Here is an 18,684-nt window from a genome sequence, read left to right as displayed (position 1 = left end):
ACATATTTATGAATATTTAAAACACTTAAGTCACACTTCTAAGCAAGATCTTACCCAAAAAAAGTGCCACATCAACATGGAACTCTAAACCAAGGCAACCCAGACTATTCATATTTTTATTTCCTTATAGGATAAAAACACAGTCAGCCATATTCTTTCAACTTGGAGTCACTTGGACCTTAGGCAGCAAGGGTTAATTAAAGCAACCAAACCCAAGAAACAGCTCATAGCAAGAGAGGAATTTATACAATGTTGCATTAAAAAAATTGCTCTGCATCTCATACCATGTTAATTTCATACTATCTTTTTAAAGCTAGCTGAGAAGTTGCTACAACTAGTTGAGTAGACATATAGTTGAAGGACAAATTCTTCATGGCAGTAGTTTTCTATTAAGAAAGGTGTCCCCAGAATAATAGCTTACACCAAAATGTAGATCTTGGTAGCTAAGCTGGTTTTTAAGGTGTTACCCATATGATGGGAATTTGAGTAATTGCTTCGGAATATTAGTGAGTTTATCTTGCAGAAAATTGGAGTGGTGTGTAATATCTTGAAGCTGCAATTCTAGCTTGTGTGATTTCCTGGTTTAAATATCTTGTGTGCGTTTATCCCAGCAGGACTGAGCTTTTCAGGTGACTCTCCCACATGGTATCAGAAGATGGTGTCAGTCATCTTCTGTGTGAGAATTCAAGTTGGCTTTACATGTGCCCTCACGGAACTCTGATAAGTTGCCTAGTGGTTTTTTTCCAGGAGACCAAGCAGTTACTACAATAAAAGTATTTGCCGCCATTTTTTGAGCATTATTTTTGTGCCAAGCACTGTGCTGTCATGACCTCATTTTCACTCTAAAAATGCATTGCAAAGCAAAAAAGCTGATGCTCATTTCCTAAACCGAATCAACACACATCTGGGGACAGAACAACTGACAGAGCCCAGGTCAAAGTTTGCTTTCTTGTGATACATACTTATGCCTGGAAGAATCCTCTTAGAATAATGACTATTATTTCATTGAGTAGTGAATTGATGAGCTAATCTTTGTATAGCACCAATATTTAGGACTGAGTTTGTAAGGAATTTTGCATTTCCTGGCATAAGTGTTCCTTTGTAAAAAATAAGGTAGGTAGCTCTCAAAATTCAAATTTCTTTGAAGCAATTCCATGGCTAGAAATTTATCCTAAAGATATGTTTTCACTTATATTATTTATTGCATGTTGTTCACCATAACTAAAGAAAGCTATCAATAGTTTACTGATAAATGAAATTAAGGAACATTTGTAGAATAGTAAACAGCTATAAAAAAATGGAAAAGTTCCAATTGCCAATAAAAACTAAGGTATATTAAGTGAAAAAAGCATAATTAAAGAAAACAAAAATGGAGGGGAAACGTAGTATGTGCATATACATCCTTTGACATACCTGTACACAAACTGTAACATACTTTAACATACTATACACACATGCATTTGTTATGTATACATAGACAGTCCCTTCAGAGTACCCAAGAATTGGCTGGCATTGATTGCCTCTGAGAAGGAAACTTGGGAACTAACAAACAGAAGTGAGAAGACAACTTTTAAAGGCTCCCTTTTTAACTCTTGAATTTTGAGACATACATTTATTTGTCAAGTAAATAACATAATCAAAGCCTTAACACAATAAAAATAGGAAAAGGAAGAGTGAAAAAGAGACTAGAAATAGATAAGATGCTAATAATTGAACTGATCTTTAAGGAAATAACCTGTGCATTTTATAAGTATTTAACTCTACTTTTAAAAGTGAATTTTCATTTCACTTACTAAAATTACCCTCTTGCAGAAATTTTGTCCTTGAGTCAATAAAAGTGAATATTACAGTACACAAAATTAATAGGCACAAACTATATATTTAAGTGGCCAGCACTCTGAGGCTTATCATTTGAGAAATTACTGAATATCATTTGGTAGATGGCTTTGTGTGGTCCTTAAGAACCTAAAATTTATTGTATCTATATAGAATGTTAGTAATATCAGATTTAGAAAAGATATTAGGTTGTGCCAATACCCACTACCTTATGGTATTCACAGAAATGGAAGTGGAGTGTTTATTTCTGACATCGTGAAAGGTGGAGCTGCAGACCTTGATGGGAGATTGATTCAGGGAGATCAGATCTTATCTGTGAATGGGGAGGACATGAGAAGTGCCTCACAGGAGACTGTGGCCACTATCCTCAAGGTGAGTTCCTAGCCTGCCTGGCACAACTGAAGTCTCGCGGGAATGGTTTTGATCCAGCTTGATGATAAAATGGGTTAAATTTTACGCCAACTCTAATTTTTTACTAGAAATCTAATTTCTGATTATTTTTAAATGATCAGAACAGCTTTAAAAGAAACCCTACTTTGGGAATTCTAAAGCTAGCTTCTCACACTTGTGAGAATTCCAAGCGTGCATAGTTGTCCTCTAAAAGCATTGATGGAAACAACTCTGCTGGAATTGTAAAATTCATCCTCTTCCACCTAGGGCTGTGTCAGGAAGCATACGATTATGGATTTATCAAGGCCAGCTACTAATACTTGAAGGAATATTAAAGATTATCTAGACCAATTCTTCCATTTCACAAATGAAGTCTGCAAAGTAGAATGCCATGCCCAGAACACAAAGCTCTGCTTGAGTGGTTTTCCTGCCACACAAGCTGTTTCTCTCTCTGAAGCTATAGAGATGCTGACGTTCAAAATCCCCATCCAGGTATCTCTGCCAGAGGGGTCCTATATCCCTTAGAAGAAACTGGTTAATAATTTTTTTTAAATTTTCCATTCACCTGTAACCAGGTATATTTTATTCTGTCTCACAAATAGCCATGGAAGCTTTGGCTAAGACCAACAAATTGTGTTTGCCTAAAATCCTGATTTCCTTCTAGAGTCATCCATCAGTTATCACTCAGGAGAGAATTTGTATTTGTAGATTCTCTCTGTTTGATCTGTGTGTTCTCCTCTTTCCACTTAATCATTTTGCTGCTCATGAATACTTCCATCAAAAGGGAAAAGGAAGAGGTAAATTAAAAGCTCATCCTTCCAACATGTTTAAAGAAGACATGAAAGGAATAACATTGAATTGAACATTTCTTTATGTTGTGTGATTTTTTTTTTAATTACTGGGTTTCCTTTTTGCATATTACTTTCATCACCCATTTGCAATTTTTACAGTGAGAGCCTGTACTAATATGAGAGGTGAATAGAGACTCTGCTGTGATAATTTCGGTCTTAAATGCTACTGTTTTCCACTTCTGTTCTGTTCTTGTCTTCCCAAGTGTGCACAGGGGCTTGTACAGCTAGAGATTGGAAGACTCCGAGCCAGTTCCTGGACCTCGTCAAGAAAGACATCGCAGAACAGTCAGGTTGTTGATGGCTTCCCATCAGGCTGACTCACTTCCCTGCTCCCATGGGGAGAAACCTGCCCATTTCATAAGTGATTGTTTGGAAATAATATGTACCATAGAGTATATTCACAATACCAAACCTGGTGTATTTTAATGTATTTGAAATAAAAATGAAAGGTGGGATGGAAATTCATTAATCCCTAGATTTTTCTCTCCTTTATTGCCTACAAATGTTTCTTAGAACCACTTTTCTTCTCCACTATTAGTTCTATATTGCCTATGCCTGCATGTACACAGCTGTGTTTATTTAAAAAAAAAGAAAGAAAGAAGCAACATCTGGTGGCAATTTGACCCTCATTAGCACAACATTGTTCTATTCATTCAATTAAATATTACTATAAAGTTAACTTGTGAATAGCCACTCACACATGCTGAGGGCAATTAATGGTATATTCTTAAGAGAGCAAAGTGTGGGGGTTTCACTTGTGGGAGGGAGGTCTTAATGGGGGGTATTTTGTGAGTTAGCAAACATCTTATGTTTATTTGTAAAGCTGATGTAAGTGCCACTCTATTTAAAAAAAAAAAAAGTACATTTCACTGTACTTTTTTTTTCATTGTAATAACTGGCAAAACCATGATAGTAGACTACACATTTCATCCCCTTTGGTACATAATGTAAATATAGAAACTTATATGTGACCCCCTAATCCCCTTTGATGTTATAGGTGGACCTTTGTTTGAGGTTAAAATCATTACTTTTTGTCCCCTCCCTGGTTGCCTTAGGCTAAAAACCTCTCCAAGGACTTTGCTCTGATTTTGTGGTTAGCACACAGGTGCTTCTAGAATGTTCTTAGCTGTCTCTTTTGCCTCATTTGTGTTAAAAAAAATAGGTAAGGCATAGTACCATTGTCCAAAAAGAGTCACAGATTGGCTGACTTGTCTTAGAGGATCCTCACGGCAGTCAAATCTAAACATATACTAAGTCTGGAACTTTTCTCTTTTTTTAACATTTATGGCTTATGTATTAGGCAGCAAATATCATATGTGCTAAGACATAGTGCTACATTGGGGTTTCAGAAGTGAATGGTTGGTAATGATTCTGACCAGACATGTCAACAATGAGAACTTGAGGTGCAAAATAGTGGTCTCAACTTCTTCCTTAATAGACTATTCATTCGTTGAGTATTTGATTAAAGCCTCACTGTACACAGGAAGTTAAGGTACAGAATGAATAATACTGGAAATGAAATTTTTCTTCTGGAGAGTATGGAGGAACTTCACAAAGGACGTTCCATTGGTTCTTACTCCAAAAGGATTTTACTTGTTGAAAGAGGGTGAATTCATCCTCTTTGGCAGGCATATGCTAAGACACGAAAGGATAAAGGAATTCCAGTGTTTGAAGAAAATTTTAGACTGATAGGTGAGGTGGGGAGTAGAATTGGATTCCTGTCCTTCTGGAAAAGTGGATATGAGCATTGTAGTGATTAATAAAGTTCATGCTCATCTTAAACTCAGAGCTAACAAATTAAGAAACTCTATCATTCTGTCCAAAAAAACATGATTATGATTTACCTGATGAATGCTATCTGTCATATTTTGGAAACCTGGGGCAAAGTAGCAAATATTCTTGCATAGAATTTTTATTTTGGAGGATAGAAGTTATTCAGTTTTAAGGAAAACTGTTATATATTTATGTGTATATATATATATATATTTATAACATGTGTGTGTATATATATTCCTTAAACTTATGACTGAGATGACAGTAGAGTCTGTACTGAGCTTTGGCTAATTTGAAGAGGGCTTGTAGCCAGCTGTGATAAGTAAGACCAGCTCATGGCCCAGATGAAGAAACAAAGGATCCCATTCCCAAACATTTTCAACTCAACTTATTTAAGGCAATCAGATCTTTCTAGGGGCACAGATTTCTTTTTGGAAAATTGTAAAATAGGGTGGCAGATGCCTTCACTTGAGAACCAAGGAGAATTTTAACTTTTTTTTTTAAAGATTTATTTATTTATTTGTTTGTTTGTTTCTTTATACAAGCACTGGGTACAGTCAGAAGCACGGGAGGGTGTGAGAATTCACCAGAGCCAGAGGGGGGAGCAGAGCAGGCAGAAGGACCGGCTCCTCCGGAGCAGCCGGGGATCGAACCGGCGCCGCAGAGGCCGCAGGCAACTTCGCAACCCAGCGCTCAACCGCTGCGCCACCGGGGATGCCCAATTTTAACTTCCTAAGTTGGCCTACAGAAAGACCAAGAAATCTTCTAGTCTAGAGTCCACCAAGCCTCTTTTTTAAAATGTCTTTTCCACCAGGCAGGAAAGCTCTCTCTAGTCTGCATAGGAAAGTGTGTATTGGAAGCAAACACTTGAGAAATCTTTTCCTCAGACAACTGTGGAAACACTGCAAACACAGGCAAAGTTCCTATTTATAAAGGCCTGGCAAATGCATTGTTCTGAGGTTTTCTTAGGCAAAAATTCTAATATGCTGTGTCTCCTCAATTCTGGATAGTTCTCTCTATAGAACCATTGATTTAAATCATATCCTTTCAGGAAAAAAATGAAAATATACATTTATACATTTAAACTTCTTTAAATGTATATATCCATTATGAAGTATGCAGGTGTCTGTAACTTAGTTTGAAATGAATTTTTTAAAAATTAGGTGAATAGATGAATGGATATGTGATAAATAAATATTGTGGAATCTAGGTGTAGTGTATATGGAAGTCTGGTGTATAATTCTTTCAATTTTTGTGTATATTTGAAATTTCTTATATTTAAGGAAGTCAAAATATTAAACAATTTGTGTCATAGAACTAAGGAAATGGATCACATTATAGTTTATCAGGTGATAGTTGTGGTCTTAGATTTATTATAAATTTTTGAAGCAACTAGGCCTAACCTCAATAATTTGGTAGCAAGAATTATTTATTACTGGTGACATATTTTCTGCATTAGAAAGATCCTTTACTATGTGATCTTCATTGACTAGCCACTAACCACTCACAACTATAAACTATAGACCTCCAATATTTATTTACAAGAATTTGAGGGCAGTGGTGGAGTATAATAGTTGGGGCTAAATTACTATCTTTTGAAATAGCTTTGAGAATTTTTTTTTTAAACATATTCCTAAGACAACCCATTCCCTTGATATTTGCTGCTTTGGTCAAGTTTCTGTTAAGGATTTTCTTGTACTTGTTTTAGCAAAACATATCATATGATTTGGGTAATGAGGGAGTAAACATTGACTGCCGTCCCGTGACACATAGTCCATTAACTGGTCATATATAAACACAATGTGACAGCCGAGGAAAAGGACTCTGATTTTATGTGGAGCAAGAAATGCTTAAATTATTCTATGTTTTCTGCCTTGAGAATTGAAACCATATATAATAAAGAAAATAATGGAGAAAGCAATGGGGAAAATGTTAAATGGGACTGTGTTCAGCTGGTAAGAGAGAGTATGGTGATTTTTTGCTTACTTTTTTGGACTCTATTACCTAGTTATGACTGCTCAGTAATTAAAGCCCTAAGTATGGATATTTAAGTCAGTGTTTGCACACAGCTAACCACTGGGTTTCTTTTCAGGGGAGTCACCACAGCATACACAGCAACTTTCCTCCCTCCATTGCTCCCGTCATCACCAGCTTGCAAAACTTGGTGGGCACAAAAAGAGCTTCGGATGCTTCCCCCCAAAATTCAGGTAGGGGGCCTCCCTTGCGGCATAAAGATTACAAGTATCAGGGGACTGAGTTCGATCTCTGGCCAGGGAGCTGACCCACATGGTGCAGCAGACCTCTCCTGTCTCGCCCACTGCTCCCCTCAGCAGTGTATTTCAGTAGATCCACCTGTTCTGCTCCCCACTCTATCTATGGTGAATCCACTCACCCTCCACAGCTCTGGCCTGCACCCTAGTTCTTCTGAACAAAAATAAGTAAAAAATCTTAAAAAAAAAAAAATTCAGGTGTTACTTGGACACACCTCTAGCAAAAGCATCCTGATAACTGATTTTTATTAATATTAAAAATATAATAATCTTTCTACCTTCCATTGAAATATTTTAAGCCTCAAGCTTTCTGAAAGACCTGTTCTGGAGGAAGATAAACCATAGGGATTGATTTCTGGAATGTGCCTTTAACTTGACACAAATCATATGAAAAACAGAAAAGTAAAAATCTTAAGTGCTTCATAATGTAAAGCTACTTAGAATGAGAAAATTTTAAAAGTACAGGCCACTCGAGGAAGGTCAGACGTGCCTGTATCATTGCAAATGGGGAGGGCAAGCGGTCTTTTTAAATCTTTCCTTGGGTAGAAGGTTATCTTTGATTAAGGCAGAGAAATGTATAGTGTAACAAAAATGGCTCATCCTCCCAGCCATTTAATCACCATATTCCAGGCAGTTAAGGCTACAGTCCATCAGCTTTTGTCAGACCAAATGATTATGGCCACATCTATCTCAAACACAAAGAACTTCTTTAAAACAGAGGACATAGCCTCTGATCAAGGCTTGCCAGCTTGGATTTTGAAAAAGGATGTCATGCCTGCTTGTTCAGTATTCTCTCCTGAAATCCTGGGAAATGATACCATTTTCATGGGATAATGTTACATTGTAAATATATTCTCTCTCAATTTAAAAAAGTTAATTGTATTGCTTCTTTATTTATAGACACAGATACCGGACCCAGGACTGTTGAGATAATCAGAGTAAGTCAGTTATTTTGCTATTTTCTTTTCTGGTTTAGATTGAATTTGCATAAAATGTACATTTTTTCCCCCTAAATAAATTTCTTGAATTTTTAGTGTTCCCTTATATATTTACTGAGGTAAATATATGATCTAGTAAGCTAACATAAACTGACAGAAAAATACAAGAAAGCACATAGATGACCATTAGTTACTTTTTGGTATGTTCCATCCACTATATTTTTTATGCATTTACGTTTTGAAAAACAAAAAGTGGTATTATACTTAGCCTTTTTCACTTTAAAGTGTGAACTTTTAGCCAAGCCTATAAATATTTTTGAGTACCTATATAGGACGATTTTTACTAGTGCACAGAATTCTGTCATACAAATACACTGTGATTTTCTTAACCAGCTTCCTGTTATTAAAAAGATAGCATATTTCTCGACTTCTGCTGTCTTTTATAGCCAAATATGTCTATATATTCTTTTCTGCCCATATCATGGGTAACTTCCTCAAGATTAACTCTTAGAATTGAAATTGTGACATCAAAAGCAATGCTTATTATTAGAGGCTTTTATGTAATACTGTTAAATTGCTCTTCTAAGGAGATTATATAAAATGCATTTCAGTTCATAAATTGGTCAAATTCTGATTTTCAAACTCCTGTGTGATATCCAGAATATTAGAAAGTAGACATCTATTTTGATCCCATTAGTCATTTAATTTAGGATTCCAGAATAGTGGGTAAAAACAAAGGCCCTGTTTAATTATAGTTCGACTACAGTAAAGTGACCCAGCATAGCTGAGTTCCCTGGAGATAATCACAGCTGGATCTGAAAGTGTTCAACCACTTGTTAGCTCTCTGACCTTGGGCAAGTTATTTAACTCTATTTTTCTTATCTAGAGAATTGGTGTGATAACATATTTTACCTCACAAAGTAAATATTGTTATGTAGATTAAATGAGGTAATGCATATAATGAATTTGACATAGTACCTAGTGCATCATGAATGTGAATGTCTAAGAAGTGGCCTTCATTATTTTGGCCTCAGGTTTGACTGACTCTGTTTTATGTGTTCCTAATACCTTTCCACCAGAGTGGCAACTCAGATGTTTCTATGATGGGAACGTTAAATGTACCAACATGTGCATTATTATGGATTTATTAAGGAAACATTGTGATAGATTTGAACAAAACCAAATTACTCCATAAATTTCTCCTCATTCCAGATTTATAAAATATTATTTTATGTTTCCTTAGTCATTTCAGTCACTTGTTTTTACAGACTTAAAAAAAATAAAGGTCTGTTCCTACCAACCCGTTTTTTTCCACACATGGTCCAAGCAGAAACTTCATAATGAAACACATCTTGCCATTTTGCATGCAGGGATTTCCTGTTGGTACATTTAGAAAATACAAGCTAGACTCAAATACTTTGGAAAACAGCATGTAAACTACCTGAGACTAGAAGGGTTAGCAAATGTTTACCTCAACTATCCTGTGTATCTTAAAGAACTCAAGAAAATCAGTCACATTTCTCTGGTTCTTTGCATGTCAAGTAATTTAGGATTTCATCCTGGACCTCGTGGATGTCATGCTGCGTAGATTCCAAGGAATGTTGATGTTTTTGTTTTAGCAGGCAGTCAAGCCAGTGAGCTTCAGTGCAGGTTCTCCCTCACCTTTTCTGAGTGGTGGTTCAGATCTCAAGTCAGTTCTCTAGTTTGTCTGTCTCACACTTTGAGCCTGAGAATCCAATGAGTCCACTTGCAAAGTTAAGAATATTCTCCTCTTCTCTAGTATCTTCCCTGATTTCCCAGCCAAAGGGGCTCCTTCTCCTGGCTCGTCTTTTGGAAAGATGGGAGTTTCAGTCAGTTTTATCAGTTTGCACCCCCTTTGTAGTTCCTCGACCACACCCTCAGGACAAAGAAAAAATTCAGGACATTCATCCCTTGTTGCCATTTCTCCCAGTTTGGCTCTCCACCACCATTTGAGTTTCTTTACTTTTCAATGGCCACTGGTAAGTTGTTTTTGTATTTTGACAAGCATTCTTCATTTTCATCAGCAAGAGTAAGAGGGGTATACATACATGGCCACCATAATGAAATTGGAAATTGTCGTTTTTTCCTTTAGTGATTTTTAAAATATTAGTCCTGTGATAGAACTGTGGGGCCAACCTGGGCAAGGGCCAGACTCTTCCAGCAGGACTGGGTTAGGCCATGTTGCCTCCCCTAGTCATACAGGGGACAGTTTCAGTTACATGTGACTTCTCTCTCCAGACTCTATTGTTACTATAGTGGGTGTCCTCTAAAATCCTTTGTTTTAATGCAGTCATGCAGATATTTTAGAGCCAAGTGTGTTTGTTCACACCCAGATGAACATGATATGTATGGCAGTTTAATCATAAACACCATATGAGAACATACTTGCCAAGTCTGCATCAAAATTGGCCACTAAACTGAGCAGCAGCATAGGGTTTGGTTTTTTTGGTTTTTGGTTGTTTTTGTTGTGTATTTTTTTTTCTTTACTCCTATGTTGCCTTTTATTGAGCCTCTTTTGTGAGCCAGGACTGTACTATATCATCTCAGTCTTTAAACCAACACTGTGAGGTATAGGTAGTGTTCTTCTCATTTTATGCATAGAAATGGAGGCACTCGGAGGTTAAGGAACTTCCCAAAAACCCTGAACCTAATCAGTGCTAGAACTGAAACACAAGTCTTCTGAATCCAAAGGTACTACAGTTAACTCTTTTGTCTCCCTGGCCTGCTACATGATGAAGGGATTTTGTTCAACTGCTATCTGGGGACAATTAGGTGGTGGTTCTTTATTAAATATATAAGCATTATGTTTTCCTTCTTTTTTAGGAGCTCAGTGATGCCCTGGGAATCAGCATTGCTGGAGGAAAAGGAAGTCCCTTGGGAGATATCCCAATATTTATTGCCATGATTCAGGCCAGTGGCGTGGCTGCACGTACACAGAAGCTTAAAGTAAATAAGGGAATTGGTGGCTAGCAGCATGTGGTGAGCCAGAGAAAAAGTGGCCGCCACGGGTACCTTGTTTAAAGTTGGAATTCCAGCAACCATCAGAGACCCACACTGAGGGCACAATGCACTGGAGAAAGTTTATACCTGAAATTCATTAGGTCCCTAGGCATATAAAAATATTATTGTTTGTTTCAAAGCTTCTCCATGAAAGAAATTGCAGTTCATTTGCAAAACCTTCCATACCATTTTTAGCACTTCATTTCACCCAAAATTGATTTTCATCTGAAAGAGATTTGACCTTACAATCTTCCTTGAACCAAAAAAGTCAACATTCTTATTATTTTTTTTCCCTACTGCCCCTTAATCTTAACTTAGGTAGAAAAATAAAGCAGAAAATATTTGGTTCCCTCATTAGAGCTTTATTGAACAGTTAATTTGTGTACCCCACGATTACTGGCAAATGGATATATGAAACACCAGTATTACCAAAACACAAAAGTGGCCTACTGTGTCTTTTAATAATCAAATCTGACCCCCTTCTTGTTTCTCTGATTGGTCTGTATTTGGGGAAAGCCATAAAAATTCCTCAAGGTTCTTAAACACATACACACAGTAGAAACAAAATCTTCACAATAGCCACAAATGGGAAATATGACTCACAAAGAATTTTTAAGCATTCTTCTCAAATTTAATTTTTCTTAATGATAGTGATTTTCTACCACTTTTGTACTTGCAGGTTGGAGATCGGATTGTCAGCATTAATGGGCAACCTTTGGATGGGCTGTCTCACGCAGATGTGGTTAATCTGCTGAAGAACGCCTACGGGCGCATTATCCTGCAGGTACTGTGATCAATGGAACACGCAGCTGTGCGAGGCAGATAAGTGGCGTGCAAAAGGGATTGAGCGTCACTGGCAGGAGGCATCACCGCCAGCAGGGTGCTTGCTGATGTGAATTATGAAGGTTGAAAGCAAGAAATTATTATTTTTATTCAGAAATTCTTTAATGCCACCCATACAGGCAGTGAGCATGATTATATGAAAGCATAACAAGGGGAGAAAAATTACTCTTTGCTTCACATGATAAATCAACAAGGCTTTTAGCTTCCAGCGTTCTTTGTAAATCAAAGTTTGCAAGGAATAGGAAATGATTTCTTTTCTTATGCCCAAAGACTGTTACTGAACTGCCCAAGTGCTGTTTCTTCCTCTCCCCTTAAAGAAAGGGAAAAATACAATGTTCTTTTTCCTGTAGCATAAATGATTGCCAACACTTAAATTCTCACAGCACAGTAGTCATCCACTAAGGCAGACAATTATTTATCAGCTGCAGTCTCCAAGAGGGTTGACCAAAGGCTCAGGAAACTATACAGCAAGTAAAAACAAAATGTGCTATTTACCCCTCCTATATTCAAGCACTCAGATGCCCCTGAGATAGCTATTGTGCAGTGAGGTGAGAGACAGCATGTTGACAATGAGTTTTGTGAATGGGTTTCCCCCAAAATGTGTGATTGTAATAAGCATACTTCTGTAGAGGTAGTATAAAATAAGTAGGTTAAAAAGAATAAAACCCACCCTTAGTACCCAAGAGGGCGAGCCAGCCCCTCAGTTCATTCCAGCCTTAACACAGTGAGTTCCAATTGAAAAACCATTACATTTGGGAGAACCAGTTTGTGATGCTAGAACCTCATATCTCAATGGTCTAAGGCCAAAGCTCCACAAGTAAATGGTTTTCAGCACCAATGAGGGAAATCATGCCAGTCCTGACAGTAGTTTCAAGGGAGTTTATGTGATAGGCAACATACTGTTCAATGAACCGATCCCCCTGTTTCTGTTGAACACAAAGTGAAATTCTGTGTACTGGCTGTTGAATAGACTTCCCCTCAACTCCTGTTCTCACTTTCATGGAAAACTTCCATTTCTATCTCCACCCCTAACAATGCTTCCCTTTTTTCCTGTTGTGCTTGCTCTTCCTTCAAGTTATGCTGACCCCTAGAGGTCCTGCAAGTGCATCTCTTCTGTCTCAATACAGTGGATCAGGAGTTATACAGAATTTTAGGAGGGAGCTCATTCAGATGATAACGTATCAAGAGGGGGGGAAAATGTCTCCCTTAGCAAAATTCAGGTTTACTAATATTTTCATACACTCCTCTAATTTGTTCAGCTCTACCTTCCCAAAGAAATGAGAAGACAATTTAAAAGTGTAATATCAGCTAAATATAAATATACCTTAAAGGAAAATGAACTCATACAGAATTAAATCTCATTCAACCAAATTTCCACTGTTGACAGACTTTAAAGAAGATTCTGATTTTTTTCTATTTCTATATTTTAAGAAATAAATGACATTGGGTCACACTAGTTGATGATGTTATTTTCTACCATGTGCTGTTAAAAGGTTAATGGAATTCTTTGGGATTTTCACAGTTGAAAGCTATACAGTTATGGGTATGAAGCATATGTGCCCCCAAAAACTTGTGACACAAAACCCAAGAAACTCTTATGCTCTGCTTCAGGCACCTTTTAGCTGTATAGTGTATTTGCTTTAATTAACACAATGTGCATGGAGTAGTACCAGCAATACAATTATCACAGCTGACTTGTCACTAGGTAATTATTTTTATTATCAGGTGAGCCAGCCCCATTGGCAGAGAGAGGAAAGGTCAAATAATTGTGTCTGATGATGTGGAAAAGACTTATTGTGGGTATATCATGCCAAGCAGTTGGCAACTGCCGATTGCACAGGGAAGATTAAGGTCTGGGTCAGCCCACTGTAGGATGAAGAAGGGGAAAAGAGTGGAAAAGACAAGCGACATTTTTGGAAGCTTCTCCCTTGATTTAAATTGGTATAATAAGGTATAATAAGGAAACAGCTTTTTCTATCCTGAAAATCTGATGATTTCTTATTCCCAGTTATAGATTGGTCATTGGAGATTAATTTGACTATGAGGAATTATTTAAATGTTCACAATTATATTTGTTTCTGTAGTTTGCCTGGCTCAGCTCTTTTGTCTGTGGAATTACCATAAATATTACTTTTTTGGACAAAATCAGGTAACCCAGACTCTGCTGGAAGAAAAAAATTTGTTTTAATATCTTTCTTTGAGTATTTAGAAATTAGGTATAGTGTATCAGGGATCTTTATCACTAATGGGACTTATGGGACCTGTTCTGGGTCCATTAAAAGATTTTCTGAACATTTTAGAGCATAAGAGAAGGCATGGATTGAAGTAACTAGGGAAAAAGAAGGACTCTGTTGGGAGAGAAGAGAACGTTGTAGTTTGAGACATCCAGGTGCAGCTGTCTGGCAGGCAGAGGACATGTGCTGCCGATGCGCGGGGAGACATCAGTGCTGTAAACAGAGGCAAATAAGACCATCAGAGGCTTTTCAGTATTGACATATTCATTGCCTGGCATATTATACTTTACAAATATTGATTGAATAAGTGAATGAAACAGTGAAAGCAAAGACAGAGGACCAAGGCTTGGGGTCAGCAGCAAGTATGGAGGGTGGGAGAAGGATTCTAAGATCAGCAAGATTAATTAATGGTCTGTCTACAAAGTAGTTTGGAAGACCCTTTGAGGGTATCCTGTAACACATGTGTGCACGTGTGTGCAGGCATCCACCCACCCACTCACCCCCCCACACACACCCCACAAACAACTGATGAAAAGGCTCCAGCTATTGGTTGGGGGAAGAGAGAGAAACACATGTCATATTTCAGATAATAGAGAGAAATGACTTCTCTTGTGTACCCTAGACTAAAAATGGAAGAGAAAAAAATAAGACACAGGATTAATTCATGAAACTCAATATCCAACAAACAGGAGTTATAAAAACAAAAAACAGAAAGATAGCACAGAAATGAAATAAATTTAGCTTAGGCTTATATTAATCAATGAGCAAGGTAAATGAAAGAGTAATACCTGTATGTACATTGTGAAATGTTCAGAGAGAAAATTATAAACTATGTATAAAAGGATAGGAGAGTGAAATGACACCTGACTTTTTTTCAGCAGTGTGTGTGTCTGAGAAAATTACTTTAGGATATGCTTCAACAAAAAGGCAATGTATGAAAGAGAGAAGCCAGTGGATCCAACACTGAAGGAAGAGCATTGAAGTCTCAGGACAGCTATGTAGCAGGTATAGAAAACAACTTGTCCAAATTGAAGCAGGCAGAATGAGGAGTTCTAGAGAGATGCCTCTAAATTAAAGAGGGAAAAAAAGGACAGATAAATTGTCTTTTTTTTTTTTTGACTTGTTTATCAAACTGTTCATGTTTTGTTTGTTTTACTTTGAGTTACCTAAAAACCCTTAATTTGCCTTAAAAGTAGTTTTGGAAATTATTGAATTAAAAATAGCAAGCAGTATGGAATCCTAGGAAACATCTGATCCTAACCCTTATGTTATATTTTTCCTCTATTTTAGCTTTAAAATAAATTATTTCATCAGTACAATAAGGCAGGCCCTAGCATCTTTAGTTATAACTGAATTGTGTACTCAGATCAGTGTATGAATAACTTAAAAAGGAAAACTAATCCTACTTTACTATTGTTTGGTAAAAAAAAAAAAAAAACAACTCATTTTCTTCTACTGCATTTCCTACCCCATCAATTTCAAAACCACAAAGAATCATTCATTTGATTTGGAGCATTCATGAGCATCTTCCTGGAATTCACACTGACTAGCAATGCTGCTCTCACAAACACTAAATGTATTTTTTCCCCCTCTAGCAAACTACCTGTGCCCATACCCCATCTGCCTGCCACCCCATCCTCTCCATCCATCCCCCATTCCCCTCTGGTAACCATTATCTTCTTTTTGCTGAGTTCATTTTATTCCTTCTAATGTTTTCCTATAGTTTGGTTGTTTGTTTTTTTGGGGGGGGGAGGGGCGGGTAATGTATTTTCCACAGATGAGTGAAACCAACCTGATCTTTCAGTTTTTGACTCAGTTCACTCTGTTCACTTCAAGGTCCATCCATGTCCCAAATGCCACTGTTTCATCTTTCTTCACAGATGTGTAATATTCTATTGAGTATATACTCCACTGTTTCTCTATCCATTCATCTGTTGACGGTCACTGGGTCGGTTCCATAACTTGGCAATTGTGAACAATGCTGCTATACACATAGCTATAGATAAAACTTTTTGCATTAGAGTTTAAAAAAAAACAGCAGATGTTGTAGTAGTCAATTCAGAATGTTCTATAAACATTCTAAGTCATAATAATAAAACCTGTGCAACCAAACACTGTTATGCGTGGAATGTTAATAGTGTGAGAATTTGGGATATGTTAGTAGAGAAGATAATATAGGAATGTTATCTTTAAAGTTAAAATAAAAAGAGATTTTTGGAAATTGTTAGGACAACAGAGCTGAAAGTATATTTAAAGAACATAGGAAACAAGTAGAACTTAAAAATAATATAAGTGGAAAAGTTTGCAACAGTTTTCATCTGTTGAAATACAGAGATAGACATCAAGATAATAAATTTCAAAATAGGCTTGTAAGCATATTAGCGTATACCTCTAAAATTGAAATCAGAAAATATTCCATGGTTCTCCAGGGAGTGAGAATGTTGGAGTTTTTATCATGTACTATACTGTTTAATTTTTTATCAAGTGCATACACAAAAATACCTTGGAAAATCAAATATAATTAAAAAGAGCCACTAGCCAAGAATACAGGTCTAGGAGAGAAAGAGAGAAAAAAAAAAATGTCAAGAACAGTACACTTAACAATGAGGCAGAAGTAAGTAAAATTGTAGAAAAGTCACTATAACTAACACATAAGTTACTGGCAATCTGTAAAAGAACAGATTTGCTTCTGAGTAGGTGGCAAGTCAGTTATTGGGGGTTCAGAAGAGAAGAAAAAGTAGGGATGTTGCCTTTGGAAAAGAAGGTAAGAATTTTTGCAGGAAATTTGAGTCTGATGGCTTCCCTTTTAGTATGATCCTTTTCTAAGAATAAATAAAGCAAAGATTTTGATATTTGAGAGCAGTGCTTCTCAAACTATAGCATGCTCCAGAATCACCTGGAGGGGTCCCACTTCCAGTCTCTGATTCTGTAGACTGGGATGAAAGTCAAGCATTTGCATTTGTAATAAGCTCTCAGGTGACTGATGCAGCTAGTTCAGAGACCAACTTGAGACCCAAGGGATGAGTACAGGTTCACATATGGTATTCTCCATGCCTAAAATACCCTCCTTACCCCATTCTCATCCTCTAGAGATCTTGTAAAATTCTTTCTTTAGAAGCACTCCAACCAAGAACAGAGAGTACCCAGGCACCAGTTTCCCCCTAGACCATGAATTTATCTAAAGCTGAGACAGGTCTGTGCTGCTGGCACAGGGCCTGGCCTCCAGAACCAATGCTGATTGTTTAGTCACGTTGAGCATGTTGCTGAGCCAAGTTGAAGGAAAAGAACTCACAGTTACCCATTTAATCCATAAAAATTTCAGTAGGGGAGAAAGATGGATGGGACTGGGAATTGAAAAGGTATGTGGTAGAGAGTATAGGGTAAGCATTGAAAGCACCTAGGAATAAAACTTTACTTCATAATTTTTAACCCTGGCTGCACAATAAAATTGCCAATTCCAATACCAGTTCCCTCACCCCAGATTTAATTGGATATGAAGAAAAGATACTGGGATATTTTAAAGTCCCCCAGAGGCTCTAACATGTAACCAGGTGAAGATCAGCTGATCTATGGGCCTCCTCATCAGGAGGATAGGAAGTCAAGTGATGCCAGGAAGGTGACAAGCGCCAGGAAAGGGACAAGGAGCTAAAGGTTTCAGTTAAAATGAAGACCTGGTGAGATTGGTAGGTGTTTGTGTCAGAAGGTGCACATTTGAATCCTCTCACTTAACTCTCCACTTCCCTCGCAACAGTGACCATAGCTCTGCTGTGAAGATTAAATAAGGTGTAGAGTTTAATGAAACTGTGAATTGCTAGTGTAACCATTAAATAATCAGTATTTTATTACTTTATAATAGACAAAGTCAGAGGATGCTAAAATTCCTTTTAAAATCAGAAAGTGAAGTGGTGTCCAAAGTGACAGTTGAGGTTTATGCCACTTGGGGCTGGAAGTCACTTTGCCCTTTCTTATTTTAATCCAAACGTAAAACATTCAACAGTCTAAGCCATTGTATTATTTAAACAGACACATTAAAATCAATATATTCTGATTTCATTAGATTCTAAATAAAAACTTTAAGATTTCTACTCTAGTAAGTCACATCAAATGCCAGGCATGCAACAAGACTAGGGTTTTTTGGATGGTTTTTCTGTAATGGGCCCAGATCTTAAGGTACCAGCTTTCCTAGGATCACGCTGACTGTCCAACCTTCTTGTCTTTTCATCATGTCTGCATTGAGGATCTAGAATCCAGGCTGGTATGACTGCTGAGTTGTATTTTATGCTACAAGATTTGGGTCCTAACAAATCTATGGGCTAACTTTGTTCCTTGATAGAATAGCAGCTCAGGAAAGTTCTAAGAAATCAAACTTTCCTGCACTGTGATATCCAACTTATTTGGAAAATGTTTGACTTCTAAATTCTCTTAAACATAAAACCCCAATCTTTTTTTTTTTTTAAAGATTTATTTATACAAGCACTGGGTACAGTCAGAAGTGCAGGAGGGTGAGAGAATTCACCAGAGCCAGAGT

The 18,684-nt window shown here is 37.1% G+C and overlaps 1 protein-coding gene across 6 annotated transcripts in view; it reads left to right on the top strand.

Annotated features, from left to right (window-relative positions):
- PATJ (PATJ crumbs cell polarity complex component) overlaps positions 1–18,684 on the top strand; it is a gene marked incomplete at both ends in the record, with an annotated part of 267,283 nt that overhangs the window by 233,066 nt on the left and 15,533 nt on the right. For 5 of the 6 annotated variants that reach the window (XM_084244370.1, XM_084244373.1, XM_084244372.1 and 2 more), the window contains 6 exons: positions 2,061–2,208; positions 3,281–3,367; positions 6,943–7,057; positions 8,021–8,058; positions 10,903–11,025; positions 11,759–11,863. In XM_084244370.1, coding sequence (XP_084100496.1) covers positions 2,061–2,208; positions 3,281–3,367; positions 6,943–7,057; positions 8,021–8,058; positions 10,903–11,025; positions 11,759–11,863 — 616 coding nt within the window. The remainder of the gene's footprint in view (positions 1–2,060; positions 2,209–3,280; positions 3,368–6,942; positions 7,058–8,020; positions 8,059–10,902; positions 11,026–11,758; positions 11,864–18,684) is intronic. The other variant, XM_084244371.1, reaches the window with a different exon arrangement.

This window comes from Talpa europaea (genome assembly GCF_964194135.1).
Source record: "Talpa europaea genome assembly, chromosome: 9".
Lineage (NCBI taxonomy): Eukaryota > Metazoa > Chordata > Mammalia > Eulipotyphla > Talpidae > Talpa > Talpa europaea.
The sequence above is the reverse complement of the archived record's forward strand: the minus strand, read 5'-3'. Positions and strand labels throughout refer to the sequence as shown.